The 20,148-nt window shown below is 41.7% G+C and overlaps 1 protein-coding gene across 2 annotated transcripts in view; it reads right to left on the minus strand.

Annotated features, from left to right (window-relative positions):
* The window catches only part of ATAD2B (ATPase family AAA domain containing 2B), a 133,636-nt gene that overhangs the window by 42,806 nt on the left and 70,682 nt on the right, over window positions 1–20,148 (minus strand). For both annotated transcript variants that reach the window (XM_075598454.1, XM_075598453.1), the window contains exon 19: window positions 13,969–14,154. In XM_075598454.1, the coding sequence (XP_075454569.1) occupies window positions 13,969–14,154 (186 nt within the window). The remainder of the gene's footprint in view (window positions 1–13,968; window positions 14,155–20,148) is intronic.

Raw genomic sequence — 20,148 nt, forward strand, 5'->3', positions numbered from 1 at the left:
AATCTCAAAAAAAATAAAAAAATTTAATTAATTGTTTGACCGTTGCATTTCAGAAGCGGGAAGAACAATACGGGAGGTCTAGAGTCGTTGAAACTTCGTAAAGAGAAACGTCTCAAACAGAAGTACAACATTTTGCTCATGTAATGTTTGTGCGCTGTGTATATACAGAGACTTACAAGGAAGTTTATATAACACCTTAGAATTTCAGGTTGATGCCGGTGGAACAAAATAAATAAGGTGACTTTTATAGGACCCCATGAAAAGGGATTTTAGCTTCCTATGTTATGAAGATATAACGATTTAAAGCCTAAATATTAATTATGCTATATTCTCTATATACATATATATTCAGCATGTAACTAGTTAAAATAAGTAAATTATTATTAAGTTACAATTTATATCGGAAAATGATTAGCTGCCTCTACAAAGAAAAGAAGTTACATCAGTCTGAAGACAGGCAGGTGTAGACATTTTTTAAACTTTGAATGTTTCATGTCTGCTGAGTTGCAACAGTTTGGAATCAAAGGTTAGTTAAATAGTTATTAAGACAATACAATAGAGGTCTTAAAAGATAAGGAACATAGGATTAACTATAGCCATGGTACTTACTGACAGAACAGAGGGGTTCTTCTAAATCAAAGTAAATATTGCTAAAGTAAGAAACAGTGTGCTCATGTTGATGATTAACTTTGAACATTTTGGCTGAGAGTGAGAAACAGGTATTGCTAAAAATGTATAGAGAGTATCTGGATTTACAGAATTCAGAATCATTTAACACTACCAAGCTAAGAACAAGCTAAGGATTCTCCACTCTGTATTCTATATGCTTGAATGATGTAACCAATTGAAATTATGCTGTGAAAGATGTTTTCTATTGTCTCTGAATAAATTGAGAAAATAAACGGATTGTGGACTATTTGATATATATTGAAAGGTGGGACATTTATTTGCACCCATCTAATGAGCAAATGTCCAGGTTACAGCCCCCTCTACATTGGCTTCCAAGCCTCTCTTCCACCTCAGTTTTGGTTAAACATAGTATGCTCATTTAAATGTTGGGAATCCCACTTAGTAGACAATTTAAACTAAATGGGTGAGCAAGCAGTAATCCTTCTGACGACCTCTGCCCTGGAAAGGTTAATAGTGAAGCAACTTAAGCTCTGTGCCCTTAAGGGCATAATGTATGCAGCGGATACTACGAAACACAGCCTCACATTCATTAAAAAAATATAAAAAAAACACTTTGTGATGGCCTTCCTTATACAAATGCATCGTCCTTAAAGGGCAAAATCAACTTACTCTAATAACTTTACACTTCTACAAATATAGATTGAGAAATGTCATTGCTGTCTCCAATCACAAAACGGCTCATTTCAATGCCAGTGCTCAGCTTTCCATTCTAGGACAGGATAGGCTGGGTGGGAAAATGAGGATTGTGATTGGATGAAATAAAATAAAGGTACTTAAACACGAAAAAGTGAGACCTCGGAACAAACACAGAGTTCCCAGCTGCCGTTTTTGAGAAACGGATGAATAACACGGTGATGTATTGAAAAGACTTGGAGGGAAATGGAGTGGAAAAGACTTGTGACAAAAACACAAACCATCTACAGAGCTATGCTCGTAAGAGTGTAAAAAAAAAATAATCTTCGGATAAGATAATCAATATAAACACTGTACATTTAATTTTCTACCTGGAGGGAAAGTTAACTGACTGTGACAAACAACTCAATCAGCTATTAAGGAAAAGCCTAGATCAACACAATACCCACAATATTAGCCTGCGGTGAATGGCTTGGTGCGTAAGACCGTGGAATAGATTTTGAATATGTCACCTTATTGGCATAATTGCTAGAGGGGGTAGAAAGGCACTGTCCCTTCGTGCACCGCAGTACCTTCCAGAGCCAAAGGCATTAAATCTGACATTGGGGAGATTGACTATAGTTGGCTGTAAAGAAACGTGTAGCCCATCGTTATTTGTATACATGGCACATGTGAGCAGCACTATACAAGGCTTTTAATATGGGAGAAAAAATCATTAACACTCTAAATCCCCAAGTGATGAAGAACAGGCTAGACGGAAGTAAATAACATATGTACGGATTTAATGCAAATTTAATGCCAAGTAATTTCCTTCCTAACACCTCCATAGTATCAAAACAGCTCCACAGACAAGTTTGGTTAAACATCCATTTTTTGCTGAGGTGAAAGATAGGGAGTTTGTTTTTTTTAACAAGGATTATTGAACAAGATATACTGCTGTCATTTTTCCAAAATATCACGTACCTCAGAACACATTTTCAATTTTCTGTATTCCAAGACTCTGAAAATCACTCTTAAATATAGCTGGTAATCTCACGACTGTCTGCACAGACTACAGGAGGCACTTGTAATGCAGACTACAGAGTACAATGGATACACAACCAGAAAGAAAATATGCTGTATTACACATTTAAACCCGCTTGGGGGCAATTATTTTCTCATAATTATGAATTCATCAACTGAAAACATTATTGGAAAAAGAGTTGAAACCAGTCGGAGAATGGAACGGCCATACATTCAGTTTAATTGGTATTGTATTAAATCGTTTTTACTGCAGAAATGGAAATATCAAGCTCAGCAGAGCTGCCCTGATCTTTTAAGCTGGTTCAAAAATAATGAATTAACTACTGATTTTTTTTTAATGATTTTTTTTTTTTAACAGAAATGTTAATTCCCTTCTCAACTTCTACTGTAGGAAATGACTAAAATGTGTTAAGAGAAAATACAATTTTCATGTTCTCATTACTACACAGGTGCATCAATCTAGTGTTCGTTTCCCATTAGTGATATCAGCACCACATGGTATATTTGAAGAACGAGACCTCGCCTACATTACAGAAGGAAAAGCATGGCACACGTCTGTCAACAGATTGTATGTCTTTATTTATATAGCGCCATTAATGTACATAGCGCTTCACAATAGTAATACACGTGGTAATCATATAAACAAATAATATAAATAACAGGTCATGAGAATAAGTGCTTCAGACATAGAAGTAACATTAAGGAAGAGGAGTCCCTGCTCAGAGGAGCTTACAATCTAATTGGAAGGAAGAACGTACAGAGACAGTAGGAGGGAATTCTGGTAAGTGCATCTGCAGGGGGCCAAGCTTTATGTATCATGTGTTCAGTATTATCCACAGTGGTATTCATATGCCTCTTTAAGCAAGTGTGTCTTAAGGTGGGTCTTAAAGGTGGATAGAGAGGGTGCTAGTCGAGTATTGAGGGGAAGGGCATTCCAGAGGTGCGAGGCAGCGGTGAGAAAGGTTTAAGGCGGGAGAGGGCTTTAGATACAAAGGGGGTAGAAAGAAGACATCCTTGAGAAGAACGCAAGAGTCAGGATGGTGCATAACGAGAAATTAGGGCTGAGATGTAAGGAGGAGCAGAAGAGTATAAAGCTTTAAAAGTGAAGAGGAGAATTGAGTGTGAGATGCGGGATTTGATTGGAAGCCAGGAGAGGGATTTCAGCAGGGGAGACGCGAACACAGATTTAGGAAAGCGTAGAGCGATTCTGGCTGCAGCGTTTAGGATATATTGTAGGGGAGACAGGTGAGAGGCAGGAAGGCTGGACAGCAGGAGGTTACAGTAATCAAGACGGGAGAGAATGAGGGCATGAGTCAGAGTTTTAGCAGTCGAGCAACAGAGGAACGGGCGTATCTTTGCGGAGGAAGAAGCGACAGGTTTTAGATACGTTTTGAATGTGAGAGGAGTCGAGTGTGACCCCTAGGCAGCGTGCTTGGACTACTGGGTGAATGATCGTACTTCCAACAGTAATGTGGAAGGAGGTAGTAGGGCCAGATGGTAGCATTCTGCAGCCTCAGAATAAGGAGCACCATATTTAAAGAAACTGGCATGTGCGTAAAAACGTTAATAAAAGCAACTTACTTCAGTATATTAATATCTACAACAAGGTCAGCACAACCGTCACACATTCCGTTAAGATTCAAGCAACCTCAGCAACATCACACCTGCATTTAAATCCACAATACCGAAATTATCTCGCCCAGTTCTTTGACTTAATATTGGTGATTATGTAGCTGGATGTATGCGCCAGCTGGCAGAGCTTGATTTTTACAAACATGATTCAACAGAGTCAATACAAAAATGTGGGGTTTAGGTTGACATAAAAAGGTCACTTCCATCATGTTGTACAGTGCTCAAAAGCACATAAGTACCACCTGGGTATCTATTGTGTCCCGCGTAGGGTCTCTGTTTTTAACCCATTACACGGTTTGTGGATCAATGTTTGTTAGTTTTACCTGTAACTTCTTATATATAGGCAGGGGGAGGCATGCTGGTAGAGAACAGAAAGGGGGAGGGGAGAGAGGCGTGTGCGAGTAGAAAGCAGCGTGTGCGAGTAGAAAGCAGCGTGTGCGAGTAGAGAGCGGGGGAGGAGTGCGAGTAGAGCGGGGGTGGGGGAGAGAGGCGTGCAAGTATAGAGCGGGGGGAGGCGTGCGAGTAGAGGCGGGGGGTTTGAGGGGCGTGCGAGTAGAGATCAGGGGTGAGGGAGAGAGGCGTGCGAATCTAGGCATCAAAATACTGGTAGAAGAGTTGCTAAAACCTATTGTGAAATGTTTCAATAGCGGAGTTATTTAGATGTTTCAGTGCTCTTATAAATACTATTGTACACTAGTTCCATTATCCAAATGTTAAAATAAAAGGGATTAGTTCGAGAAATCTAACAGGAACAATAATGAATATACCCTAGAAGCAGTTTGTTTGTTTCCAGTCACATCATAGTTCCCCTTTAAAAGTTTATTGGATATAAAGTGTTAGGCCTAATAGAGGAGGTGATCAGGTTAGAAACAGCAAGACGTCTTTTTGATTAGGAATTGGGTGCCATGAGTATGGACTTAATTTTAGTGTTAATCTATGACAGGGGTGGGCAACCTGTGGCTCGCGAGCCGCATGTGGCTCTTCTGGCTGGTCCATGCGGCTCATTTATGGAGGTGCATCCTCCATTGAGCTTTCAGTGCCTTCCCCTGCTTGTCGACACTCCAGCTCAGGCGCTCTTCACAGCTTGTCGGTGCCGCATGTGCGTGCCGCGCAATGCCTCAGTCAGCCCAGTCTTCCCACACTGCTTGTTGGCTCTGCGGGGAAGTGCATGCCGCCCAAGCCTCAGTCTGCCTGCACTTCAATTGCTAGGAGCGCCGACAGATCACAACAGTGCTGCAAGTATGTGTGTGGGGGTAATTATGTGTGTGGTTATATTGTGGGAGTGCGGAAGAGGGGTCATTAGGTGGCATAATTCTGTGGGGGGGTATCTGTGGGATAATTCTGTGGGGGTTGGGAGTGGGGAGTGGGGTCATTTAACGTGGCGATCATTTGTATGGGGTGTATACATGTTGGGATCATTTTATGTGGGATAATTCTTTGGGGGCTGGGAGTGGGGAAATGGGATCATTTTGTTTGGGATAATTCTGTGGGGGGTGAGAGTGGGGATCATTTTGTGTGGGTAGGAGGGGATTGAGTGGGGAAGAGTGCAAGGGACGAGATTAAGAGGGGTGGTGTAAAAAAGGAAGGTGGGGGGATTAAAAAAATAAATAAATAAATACACGGGACCAAGCATATTTTAATTGATTTAGCATTTGTTGTCCAAGGTGTGTGAAATGACAACTAAAAAGAGAAAGCTAGAAGATGATCAAGAATTTCAAAATGAGTGGACTGAGTCTTATGCATTTATATCGAATCCAGCTGGACTCCCAGACCGTCATTTGCAACGAGAAACTGTTCAATTATAATAATTTCAACCTAGAAAGACATTTTGGGAAAAAAAAAAACATGGCACACTTGCAGAAACGTATCCAGCGGGCGATGCAAGAAAAAAAGGCAGCAGAGGAGCTACAGCGAAAAGCACAGCAAACAAAGTGTACACTTGGCTAAATGGGTAAAATCATCAAGTAATACAACTACGGCTAGTTCTGCGGCAGCTGAAGATATCGTTAAAAGAGGAAAGCCCTTCACAGACGGAGAATACCCGAAAGAATGTTTTATTAAAACATCGGAGCATCTTTTCAGCGATGTTAAGAACAAAAACAAAATAGTAAAAAAAAAAAAAAAAAAAGATGTCACTATCTGCGAAGACTGTAAGAGGCAGAACTGTAAAGATGGCCACAGACGTAACCAGTCAGCAGGTTAATGACACTAATTCAGCACCCGTATTTTCTATGGCCTGGGATGAGTCATGCGATGTGGGCGACATTGCACAGGTTGCCCTCCCCGGCAGATATGTTAACTCAAGGACCTCAAGAAGAATTGATCGCATTATTGCCACTCCGAGGACAAACTGGGGGGGGGGGGGGGGGGCAGAAGCCATTGCATCTGCGGTTACTGAATGCTTGAAACAAAAATAAATTGACATCAACAGATTAATTTCTATTGCTACAGATGGGGGAACCAATGGGTCATGATGGGAGTACACACAGGTTTTGTTTCTTTACTTAAAAAAAAAAAAGTATGGAGCACGATGTAATTTAATTTCACTGCATAATCCATCAAGAGGCACTCTGTGCACAAAGCTTTTCGGAGGAGATATCAAAAGTAATGGATTTAGTCGTGAAGATTGTCAACAAAATAAAGGCAAGAGATCTCAATCGTCGTCAGTTTTGCGAGCTTCAAGAAGTTAATAGCCAATATTCCGATCTTCTCTTGCATAACAAGGTACGGTGGCTTTCCAGAGGCAAAGTGCTGGTTTGGTTTGCATCAAGCCTCAAGGAAGTGAAGGTATTCCTACAAGAGCAAGGCCTTGAATATGCAGAGCTAACGGATCCTCGCTGGTAACAGGAATTCTATTTCATCGTGGATAGAACTTCTCACTTAAAACATGATAAATCGGTAGCTACAGGGAAAGAGAAATACTGCAATTTCGCTTTTGAAAGAAGTGCTTTCGTTTGAACAAAAGCTGTCTGTTTGTGAGGGACAGAGAATGGCACATTGGTGCATTTCCTAAACTTGAAGCAATATCAACAAATGACTGTTTCTGCAAGGAACTTAAGATCAATGTCACAGTCGTCAAAATGCAAGCTGCGTTTGTTCGGCAATTTGAACAGCTCAGAGAGGAAAAGGCAACTTTGTCATTTCTGTTGAAATCTCTTGAAGCAGACACTTCCGAATGGAATTTTACAGCGTTTGCTGGAGTTGATCGGGCACAATTTGAACTTGAGTTAGCGGATGTGCGGGCAAAGGATTTGTGGAATTCAAAATTGAAATGCCTGGTCATCAAACTTGAGGATCTGAAAAGGCAGAAGTTTGCTGTGGCGCTACATCACAAGTGGTCTGAAATGGACGATCTTAAAAAAACAAGACCAGATTGTATTTGACATTTTGAATTGCCTACCGGACACCTACAGTCAACTTAAGAAGATATACGCATGTGGGCTTCTCTCAATCTTAGGATCGACATACTTTTGTGAACAAGTGTTTTCTAACATGAATTTCATAAAAAGCAAACTGAAGCCAACAGATTTGAGTCTTGAATCCTGCCTGAAAAAGAAAATAACTGCGTATACGCCGAACATTGAGCAACTCTCTAAAGAAGTCCAACCGCAGAAATCGCATTAAAAATGATTGAAGTATTAAACCTGTAACTTACTTATGTATACAAATGTTTGTAATTTAAAAGTAACATGTTACCACTTTATTCTGTGTCTCTCATCCACCTTTTTTGTAGAAAATTCAAATAAAGAACAAGTTAAAGTGACTGAAGTACGTTCGTCATAGGCATATATACTGTACGTTAATGTTCATATATTGTGTGTGCGGGTGCATTCATATTCATGCTCGTGTTGCGGCTCTAAATATTTTGGTCAAATAAAAAAACAAAAAAAAAAGGGCTCTTCTTCCTTGAACGGTTGCAGACCCCTGGTCTATGATCTAGATCAAGGGTAGCCATCTCCAGTCCTCAAGGGCCACCAACAGGTCAGGTTTTAATGACATCCTAGCTTCAGCCCAGGTAGCTTAATTAGTTGCTCAGTCGAAGAGTTGGAGTTGCCTACCCCATGCCGTTGCCACTACTATCTCACATACCAGAGAGTTAAAGCAGCAGTTCAACCAATATCCTACATGTGCGTTTTTTGTTTTAATAAATCAGTTCTGTACTATGAGAAAATACTTTTAGCATTTTAAAAATAAATGTTTTAAAGTCATTTTTAATGTTTCTAATGTAGGAAGCATTTCCAAAGTGACAGGCCCTTCTGATAGGCACTGGCTCTTGAGCCCCGCCCTCTCTCTAGCAGTGCACCAATTGTATCTAGTAACTGCACAGTCACTCATATTCTAGGAATTACATTGCCCAGAATGCTGTGCAAGAACTGAATTAAATAACCCGGAGCAAGCGATCGATTACAGGAGAACGGATCGATCTGCAGCTTAGCTAATCACTTGTCAGTGTACAGATTGTATTGATGCACATATTGAATGGGGAAAAAATATATATTTTTTAAAAACGGCAGCTTGAACTGCAGCTTTAACATGCTTCCCAGGCTGTGTCACTGCTACACTCCAACGAAAGGCAGCAACATGCAGTTGTGGAAGACTCAACTTGTTATACTAGTTGCAAAGTTTGGAACTCCTTCTGCATTGTTTTAAACTGCATCTTACCACACGAAAGGTCCATCTAATAGAAGAATATTCCCTTGTAATGGGAATATGCTATAAACCACCAAATATCTGTGAGATTGAGGAAGCTAAAATACTTTTGCAAATGGAGAAGGCATCAAAACTGGGTCATGTTTGCATAATGGGGGATTTTAATTATCCAAACAGACTGGGGCAAAGAGATTAGCATTACAACAAAAGGAAACAGGTTTTTGGGGGTGCTTAAAGACAATTATATGACCCAAATTATTGAGGAACCAACCAGGAGAGGGGCAGTTCTGTATTTGGTCATTTCAAACAATATTGAAGTAATAACAAATATTCAAGTCCTGGAACTTTTGGGTAACAGTGATCATAACATGGTCTCATTTGAAATAAATTATCAAAAAAAACAGATTACTTGGGTTCAACAAAGACCTTAAACTTTAGAAATGCAGATTTTAATAAACTGAGGTCTAATCTAGTAGTAATACAATGGGATGATGTTTTTGCAGGGAAAAATGTAGAAGATAAATGGGCAGTCTTTAAAACATTGTTAGAAAAGCACACTTATCAGTGTATACCCTTGGGAAAGAAGTATAAAAGAAATAAGTCAAAACCAATGTGGCTAAATAAACAGGGAGGGGAGGAAATGGACAAGAAGAGGAAGTCGTTTAGATTCTTTAAGTCAGAAGGGACGGAGACATCGTATCAGAATTATAAGGAATGTAACAAAAATTGCAAAAGGGCAATCAAATTAGCAAAAATGGATAATGAAAAAAGGATTGCAATAGAAAGTAAGGTTAACCCTTAAAAGTTCTTTAAGTACCTTAATAACAAAAAAATGAGAAAAGAAAATATAGGACCCTTTCAGTGTGAGATGGGTAGGCAGATTATTAGAGATAAGGAAAAAGCAGAGGTATTAAACAAATTATTTGCCTCTGTGTTTACCAGGGAAGAATCAAGTTCAATAGTAGTGCCGCAGGAGGAAGCCACAACCTCCATATTAATGACCAATTGGTTAACTGAGGAAGAAGTTCATAAGCGACTTGAAAAAATTAAAGTAAATAAGGCACCTGGCCCCGATGGCATACATCCAAGAGTTCTCATGGAGTTAAGCTCAGTAATATCCAAACCATTATATTTAATATTCAAGGACTCCATTTCCACAGGCGCAGTATCACAAGATTGGCGTAAAGCAGATGTGGTGCCTATATTTAAAAAGGGAGCTAGATCACAACCAGGTAATTACAGACCTGTAAGCCTAACTTCAATAGTGGGGAAACTACTTGAAGGTTTAATACGGGATAATATTCAGGAATACCTAATGGAAAACAAAATTATTAGTTAATAGTCAGCATGGATTTATGAAGGATAGATCATGCCAAACTAACCTTATTTGTTTCTTTGAGGTGGTAAGTAGGAATTTAGACCAGGGTAATGCAGTTGATGTGGTCTACTTAGATTTTGCAAAGGCTTTTGATATGGTTTCACACAAGAGGTTGGTGTACAAAATAAAGAAAATTGGACTTAGTAATAATATATGCACCTGGATTGAAAACTGGTTAAAGGACAGACAACAGAGGGTTGTCATAAATGGAACTTTTTCAGGTTGGGCTAAAGTCGTGAGTGGAGTACCTCAGGGATCGGAACTGAGACCCCTGCTTTTTAACTTGTTTATTAATTATCTTGAGTTTGGGATCGAGAGCAAAGTCTCCATCTTCACTGATGATACTAAATTGTGTAAGGTAATAGAATCAGAGCAGGATGTAATTTCTCTTCTGAAGGACTTGGAGAGACTGGAAACGTGGGCAGGTAAATGGCAGATGAGGTTTAATACAGATACATGTAAGGTTATGCATTTGGGATGCAAGAATAAAAAGGCGACTTACAAATTAAATGGCGATATATTGGGGGAATCCTTGATGGAGAAGGATTTAGGAGTGCTTGTAGACAGCAGGCTTAGCAATAGTGCCCAAAGTCATGCAGTAGCTGCAAAGGCAAACAAGATCTTATCTTGCATCAAACGGGCAATGGATGGAAGGGAAGTAAACATAAATATGCCCCTTTACAAAGCATTAGTAAGACCACACCTTGAATATGGAGTACAATTTTGGGCACCAATCCTAAGAAAAGACATTATGGAACTAGAGAGAGTGCAGAGAAGAGCCACCAAATAAATAAAGGGGATGGACAATCTAACTTATGAGGAGAGGCTAGCTAAATTAGATTTATTTACATTAGAAAAGAGGCGTCTAAGAGGGGATAGGATAACTATATACAAATATATTCGGGGACAGTACAAGGAGCTTTCAAAAGAACTGTTCATCCCACGTGCAATACAAAGGACTCGGGCCATCCCTTAAGGTTGGAGGAAAGGAAATTTCACCAGCAACAAAGGAAAGGGTTCTTTACAGTAAGGGCAGTTAAAATGTGGAATTCATTACCCATGGAGACTGTGATGGCAGATACAATAGATTTGTTCAAAAAAAGGTTGGTCATCTTTTTAGATGGGAAAGGTATACAGGGATATTCCAAATAAGTATACATGGGAAGGATGTTGATCCAGGGATTAATCTGATTGCCAATTCTTGGAGTCAGGAAGGAATTTATTTTTCCCCTTATGAGATATCATTGGATAATATGTCACTGGGGTTTTTTGTTTGCCTTCCTCTGGATCAATCAGTATAGATATAGGATAAAGAATCTGTTGTCTAAATTTAGCATAGGTTGAACTTGATGGACGTACGTCTTTTTTCAACCGCAACTACTATGTAACTATGTAAGATGTGTACATACTGTACTGTACTTTATAAAGCCTAGCGTTTATTATATCACCACGATTATAGTAATTTTGTCCCTAAAGAAATCCAAGAACCCGATAAATACCGTCAGTGGGAGGATATCCTTTCATATGTGCGTTTGCAAACCGTTTCCATCCCAGATTTTGCCACAATGAGAGCTTGGAATGACCCATGCAGTGTTATTAGGTGATCTCTTCTCAGGCTCTTATTCTCCACTGGTTTGGCCTTTCAAACCAACTTAAAGTGAGACTATGGGCATTATAGAAGACACCGGAAACCTCACAGCAGAATGCAGAAGAAGTGCTTGCAGAGAATCACTGATTTCAGACAGATGCCAAGCATCAACACGCGCTCCTGTCACGGCTCTTCTGAGAATAGCCGTTTGTTGCAGAGGTACTTGGAGCATTCCATAAAAATACCATAATAATCGGCATCAACAGTTTTACAATTTTATTTCTGCCCAATATAAGATCTTTACAGCCTAGTAAGAGCTGCAGCAGCATTCATTTATCTCAGCCATATTTTTGGTTGATGTTTCATTTTAAATATCTATTTATAATGTATATAGTTATTCTTTAATTTTTATGCTGTTTCTGACCCTTATGCTAATTTACAGACCACATTTAACATCGCTGCTCACTGATATAACAGAAGTAGTAAGGACGGAATAATTGTCATTAAATATTTATCATATAGAGAACTAAAAAATTATTTTTGTACTTGTAAATGCACTTTATGGGTTTTCCCCCCAAAAACCCTTCCGGTCACATCATGGCAAAGCTCTTCCTCGATCCTGCAGCTGTGATCTTGTGTCTTAGGCCGCGTTTATAGTGGCGGCGACACGACCGATGTCACCTGTCGCCACTGGTGAAAGTTGCACTTAGATTTGGAGCGACGTCGCTGGTGACAAGGCCAGTGATGTCACGAAGGGGGCAGGCAGAGTGCAGTAGGCGCTCTGTGATTGGTGTAGAGAGTCACACGTAGCGACTGTCTTTCCCAAAATCAAATTGCAATGGCTTAAAAAAAAATTGCAGTTCCGTCGCTGTCGCGCTTACTATAAGCGCATGCGACGGATCCAATGTATTTGTTTTGGCGCGAGGTCACCGGGCACTATAAGCGCAGCCTTACTCTGGGGGTTATTTGGATCTCCTGTATCCTACACTAACCTCCTCTATCAGGAACATTATTCCCAGCAGGACATAGAACAGACCGGCCTTAGTAAGTCGCAAAGAAGAGCAATGCAATAGGACAGGGGCAGACAACTCCCGTCCTTAGAGGCCCCCCAACAGGTCAGGTTTTCAGGATATCCATGCTTCAGCACAGGTGGCTCAGTCAAAGACTAGGCCACCCCTGGTGTAGGATTTTTCAACTACTTGGTATTTAATTGACGGAGTAAGATTGATTATTGTGTGGTTAAATACATGCTTAAAGTTGGGAAGGCTGTTTTACTCTTGATAACGGAGTGTCATGCCAAACTCGATCTTATTTTGAATGTCAAAATATTTTTTTTCTTTTAAAACGAACCTCTTTCGCCAACACACTTTTTTGACTGGTTGAAGCTGCTAATGCTACATATGCGATGATCTGTGGCACTCAGTATGCGAATCAAAGCGCGGTGCGTCTCCTGCTGAGGTGCAGATGTGACAAATTAGTTCTACATTGATTGTGCTGCAGATCTGATTACCGGGACAAATTACATTTATTATGAGGTAAGCTCCACCCTTATATGTACAAGTCTTGTTTACATCATGCATGAAACGTAGGCAAGTTAATTCTAGAAGATACAAGGCAGAAGGTGGTCACCTTTAAATGGCATTGCCCATACTGACTTGCAAAAGATTTGGGTCTTTGTAAGTATGACATATGCCACAAGGGACAATTAAGGCTATGACAGTGTAAAAAAGTGGTAACCCAAGAGAACCACTAAAGTGAAGAGTATTATGTTAACATTAGCACACTATGCAATACATTTAAAGAGCTACTATGGAGGTGACCCACACATGACCTATGACAATAACCCAGGGTTTTTTTTTAATTTTGTTTTTTCCGCCCAAAACAGCACATATACAACAGAAGTATTTCAGTGTAATGAGTTCACAGCAAATGAAAGAAGTGCTCAGACGCCAAAAGCACCAGAAAAAGGTGTCATTCATGTAGTTGGTCCCTGCCTATTATTTTTGTCGTTTGCATTATAACCTTTGAAGCTACTGCCCAAAGGAAATTTGAATGTATTAAAACGTTTAATCCCGATGTGCCTGTAGCAGTGACCTGTGTGGTGGTACAGGACAAGCCAGAACAAGGTAGCCTAAAGAACCATTATAAGGTGTACAGCCGGCGTTTGCAGCCACATATTTTACCTGGTACCTTATTTTGAGATCATTGTAAATTACAGGGCTAGGATTATATTGAATGATATCAGTTGGCCGATCACTACAGACTCAAACAATTCACAGGATTGATGCCTTTGGTCACTTGAAGCCAATCAAAACCATCCGACTATGGTTTTGTGACGTATTCTCAGATTTAATAACAGGGCTGGTTTGCTCACCTCCTCTGGCAGGTCGCTGTATACAGTTTCAGAGGTAGACAGTAAAAATATGGGCGAGAAAGATGGTATATCTTGCAGAAGCGTCAGAAAAGTAGCTCTCACAGTTTCATTGACAGCATCCCACCAGTCACCGATATGAGGCATGTAAACAATACTGGGTACTGTTCTTCTGGCTTCACGGAATATCTGAATAAAAAGGACACGTTATTTACAACTGGGAAACATATTGATAAAGGAAAAACGTTACTGTGTGATAACATGCAATAGGACTGTCCTAATGCATTAGAAAGACAACCTTCAAACGTCAAACATGCCATGAGAAAAGTTATAGGGTTCTATTTAACCAATCTCATACTTGCTTATCTCACTAGCCACTGGATGCCTATACCTGTGAAGTCCCACTCAGTAACATATATTGGACCCTTAATACAGTGAAAGTTCTCAACAATGTAACATGGGCTCTAATACATCAACGTCTGGTTTCATCATTTAAGATATGTCTAATACTCTTTGAATGCACGTTTGAAATTAAAGGAAAAACCACGTACACTATACAAAAAATAGACAGATTGTGGTGTAAATTCTGTTAAACATTGCTACAGTACAACAGTTCCAAAGTTGCAATAATAAGAACTGGATTATCAGCTTTATGAAAAGCACAAGGTCATCCCTTTGTTAAGAGTCTTTGTAAATACTTTCACACTCCAAAAAAAGAAACCGGCTGGAGAAAGCCACAACGATGTTTGTGAGAAAGAAAAAAATGTTTATAAGAAATGGGGGATTTACATATTATAGCCTCTAACATGCTATTTCTTGGAAGCTAGCATAAGGAATTCTTGAGAGAGAAACACACACACACACACACACACACACACACACACACACACACACACACACACACTATTTTGAGCTTTGTAATCATGTTACAGATCTGGTTTATATTAGATCATGTTACAGAGTGGTAGAAGGGTGTCTTTACACAATGTCAAATAATGTAAATAGCAGTGATGCTAAAGCCCGTGTTTGACAAACCAGATATGATAAACGGGGTTCTTAATGACTTAACAATTGAAGTGCACTTTTCCAGTCTTGTTTTGCATTAGCTATGCCTGTATCTCTCAGTTCTCATTTCCCACCGACTAAAATAGAGGCAATCTCCTGTCAACTGATCTAACAAATATAGATGAGGCCTGCAAATCTGTTTAGAATACGGTTTAAATATTGCAAGTCAATTTCATCCTTAACCAATGCTGCACCTTCTCCACAATTGGCTGATTTCGTTGGAATGGGGCTTTCTGTGCAGAACACTCGTATTCTTATCAGAGCACTTACCACTGGAAGAATGATAGAGTCATTAATCAAACCAACAAAAAGGCAAATGGCTATTGATGTCTTCAAACTGCAGTCACTCCATTTAAACAATACCTTCTGTTCAATGTGCAATTTGTGCTGGGTATAAATATACCTCCAGGAGTTGATTTTCCATTGATTTTCCATTGATTTTCCATAATGTTTTGTTAAAATATGGCTGCCTTGAAAGCGTTATATTGATGCCCATCAACCATTTGCATAAACCGCACATTAAACAATAAACACTTTAATTGAAGAAACCTGGCTTTAATACAATTGTAATTAGATTTTCAGTTGTGAAGTTGTTGATGCGACTATAAATGATGCTGGTAATTTTAAAAAGGGAACAGTGGAACGTTGAAGGGACGTATTCCTCGTCACATTATGTTGAAATTACTGTTTCATTCACAAAAACCTAATAAAGATTGTAAAAAAAAATTTTTTTAAAAACATCCAAAAAAGGAATTGACTGTGGTGCAATTTTTCTCCCAGATTTACAGCCGAGTTAAAAAATAATAATAATAATAAGGGAAATAACCTCCATTCATCATAGACATTTCTCCCGACATTTTACAGGGGGGCCAGGGGTGGTTCCTTTCACACTAATGATTACAGCAAAGCTCTTACAGTCTATTTAAGGAAGGCGATAAAAAATAAACTTCCAGGCAATTTCATTTTCAATCCTGCTTTCCTTTAAGAAGAAAACAAACAAATAAATACATTTAAAACCAGAGGGTTTGAAGCAGGGGGCCTCCAGAGCTGAGACACGTTCATTTCCTCTCCAGGGACCCACTGCTTCCTGAGATGCTTACAGTACCTCCTCTGGGGAGCCAGTGTCTGCTTTGGCTGGGCGTGATGAACATAATGGCAGCCAATAGGAAGCCGTGACATCATCCCTGGCGGCTTCTTATTGGTCCGCGTGACCAGGACCGTTAAAACCTGCGGAGTTGCTACTGGCACCCACTACAGAAGTACCTCGGGAAGCAGGGGGTCCCCTGAGCTGAAATTAACGGGCTTCAACTCTGGAGACCCCAGGCTTCCCAGCTATTTAAAAAAAAAACTAGTAACTATGGTTTGCAAAACCTGGAATAAATCTAGAATATTCCTGCAAGTAAAAAACATGAACGCATATAGTGTGCCGAGTTTTACTGTTTGTTTTTCTTCAAACTACAGTGGCAAGAAGCCACATCTAAAGAATATAGAAGTACAAAAAAAAAAAAAAAGCATGGTAAAGCTTGAATCAACTCAGATTGCAAGATACACGTGTAACACGCAGAGCAGTAAGTGTTACCCCAAAATGTTCTAATAAAACAGATGAGGCAGAATAAATGGGGGCTATTTCATTTAGATTAATTCTCATTTAATGTAATAACTTTCTGGCTCAGAAATGTGGTCCCACACATCCGGTTTAGTAGGAATATATAGCTTTGAACTGGTTTGTTAGGCTGCAGCGACAGAGCGCAAGTAGGCGCGCCTGTCGCCTGAGCGATTTGTGGGCTCCGTTCACGCGCCCGACGGGGAGGCGTGGCCGTGACATCACCGGGCTGGTTCGCCCTCATTGGTTGAAACGCTCACGTGACGCGAAAAATCTAAAAAAAATGTCTCCTCCAAATCCTGCCACGCCGTTGCGCACAGAGCATGGCCGGACTGGTGCACATATATGAATTTGTTCGTGCCGCACGCGCCATCATGTGCACTATGTCCGCAGCTTAACACAGCTAAACTTCAGGAAGTGTTACAAACACCAGCACAGTTGGAGTATATTTATGCTGTAATTCTTGATTATTAAAAAGCGTGTGGTCCTAATTCGTCACGTCTGGAAGTTGCAATATATTGAAACCTTTTGTCCATATGACGTCGTCTCTGCAATTGTTAACATTTGCTTCATAATTTAAGTTAAGATCTAGTAGCTGTACTTGTGCCACAGAAGTGCAGTTTGAGTTTCAGGGGGCAGAGAGCTTTTCCAAAGATGACAGCACATTTGAAAGGGACCTGCGAGATTTCAAAAGCGGTATACTTTATTTTTATCTATTAACAATGCTTACATTGGTTACCTAGAATATATCAACATTCATTATGCTACGTTTCCAGACCACAAATGTTGAAATGCGGGCACTGAACTGGTGAGAGAAGAAATTTACTATGGATACAGCAATAATAACGGTCACTAACATTTCCGGGGAGCGTCAGTGTTTTCAATGCAACGGTTATAACTGCTACAATTAAAACTTGCATATTAACTTTACAGTGTAGAGTTACTAGAGCATAAAAAAAAAAGCTGTGTGTGCTGTGCACGCGCATAGTAAGTGAAACTTCTTTGACTTTTGTCACAGAAATTGTATTTGTATTGGTGATGTTTTAATTAAAAATCAAAATACAATTTCATTGACAAAACGCAAATAAATTTGACTTAGAACATGCGTACACATCCCTTGTATTTGCACTAAGCGTGAATTCCTCGTGTGTGCGTGACTGTGTGTGTGTGCGTGTGACTGTGTGTGTGCGTGTGACTGTGTGACTGTGCGTGTGACTGTGCGACTGTGCGTGTGACTGTGCGACTGTGCGTGTGACTGTGCGTGTTACTGTGTGACTGTGTGTGACTGTGCGCGTGACAGTGCGTGTGCACGCGACTGACTGTGCGCGCGACTGACTGTGCGTGTGACTGTGTGTGTGTGCGTGTGACTGTGTGTGTGTGCGTGACCATGTGCGTGCGTGTGTGACCGTGTGCGTGCGTGTGACCGTGTGACGTATGCGCAGCCCCCCTGCACCTCACACATCCCCCTAACCTATTCACAGTCAGTGTGTGTATGTCAGTCAGTGTGTGTGTATGTCAGTCAGTGTGTGTGTATGTGTCAGTGTGTGTGCATGTGTGTCAGTCAGTGTGTGTGTATGTGTCAGTGTGTGTGCATGTGTGTCAGTCAGTGTGTGTGTATGTGTGTCAGTCAGTGTGTGTGTGTGTATGTGTGTCAGTCAGTGTGTGTGTCTGTGTGTGTATATATGTATGTGTGTGTGTCTGTCACTGTATGTGTGTCTCTCTTTCTGTGTCCTGCCCCCTCTCTCCTGACTCCTCCCCCCCCCTCACAGACAGGCAGAGCTGCGGACTCGCGGCGGCTCTGCCTGAGACTCTCCTCCCTCCCCCCCCCCCCCCTCACAGACAGGCAGAGCTGCGGACCCGCGGCGGCTCTGCCTGAGACTCTCCTCCCTCCCCCCCCCCCCCCCTCACAGACAGGCAGAGCTGCGGACCCGCGGCGGCTCTGCCTGAGACTCCTACTCCCCTCACAGACAGGCAGAGCTGCGGACCCGCGGCGGCTCTGCCTGAGACTCCTACTCCCCTCACAGACAGGCAGAGCTGCGGACCCGCGGCGGCTCTGCCTGAGTCTCTCCTCGCCCCCCCCCCACCCCCCGGCGAGACGCGGCCGCACCGGGCACCGGGCAGATACCTAATAAAGGCCCCCCCCCCTCCGGAAGTGCTGCGTGGGCAGAGGCAGTGTCGGCGGGGAAGGGGGGCAGCGTGTCATCGTCAGCGGGAGCTGGCTTGGTGCTGTGGGGAACGCAGCTCACTCTACCCCCCCCCCCCCCCCGTTCCATGCCTCGGCCGAGGGAGGTCAGCAGGAGTGGCGGCAATTAAATTTTGAGGGCTGCCGCCGCCGCATGTCAGCGGGTGGGGGGAGCAGAGCTCGTTATGAGCTGCGGCGGCGGATACCCTCCATGATCCCTGGGCTCCTCTCCTCGACCCCGGCGGCGCTGAGTCAGCGGGACGCAGGAAAGCGGAGGTAGGGAGGAGAGAGGCTGCGCAGCATGTCAGCGGCCGTTAGGAGCGGCGGCTATCGCCGCCGCATATGTCATGGTGTGTGGGGGGTGTGGGGCTGGGTGGGGTGTGGGGGGTGATTAGGAGCGGCGCCGGCGGCTATCGCCGCCGCCGCCGCATCTGATTTGTGGAGCGGGTGTGATGTCAGTGTTGGGGTCGGGCTGAGCCAGAACACAGCCCGGCCTCAACTGCCAGCACTGACGTCACATCCGTTTCATTTCTGTCTCCATAATTCTTTTTTGCCCCATCACGAATGAGGTGCCACTAAGGAAGTTTCACTTCAAAATCCTTGTGTGTTAGTAGCCAACTTCATTCAGGTAATAAACCTCTGTATTTCGTGTAGAGTTTTGGAAAAGGCAGCTGTAGTTGGCACATTAATATTTTGAGATCTTTCAAGTTTCTACAACGAATAGATCTCATCAAGAACCCACAATTATGGGCCATTAAAACAGCGATACAGCTTTCATTGTTTTTTTTTTTTTTATTATTATTATTTGCAGCAGGGGGTCTCCAGAGATGAACCCCAATAATGTCAGCTCCGGGAACCCCCCAGCTTCCAGAGATACTTACCACCGTAGGGGGGTGCAGGTATCCCTGTGAAGTTTAAAGGTCCTGGTCACGTGGGTCAATAGGAAGCCGCACTGGATGACGTCACAGCTTCCTATTGGTTCGCGTGACGATAGATACTGGCACCCCTTTGGTTGGCAAGTTTCTCGGGAAGCAGGGCATCCCCCATAGCTGAAATTAACAGTTCTGCTCCGGAGACGCCCTGCTTCAATCCTGTAATAAAAACAATAAATGAAACCTGTACTGCTGCTTTACAAACTATGAAAACATGAAGAAACAAATCTTCTATCCATTTTGTTTAAACAAGTGCGTGCTTAATACTTTTGTAGGCTATTTGAAGTTGTTCATTTTTTCATTGTGGTTTGCTTTTCCTGCTGCACACACTTTTATAACCTGCAAAACATAGCTAAGTATCCTGCAGAAATGCCAATGTTTTACCCCTACATGTCGCGGCA

The sequence above is a fragment of the Ascaphus truei genome, chromosome 4 (genome assembly GCF_040206685.1).
Source record: "Ascaphus truei isolate aAscTru1 chromosome 4, aAscTru1.hap1, whole genome shotgun sequence".
Lineage (NCBI taxonomy): Eukaryota > Metazoa > Chordata > Amphibia > Anura > Ascaphidae > Ascaphus > Ascaphus truei.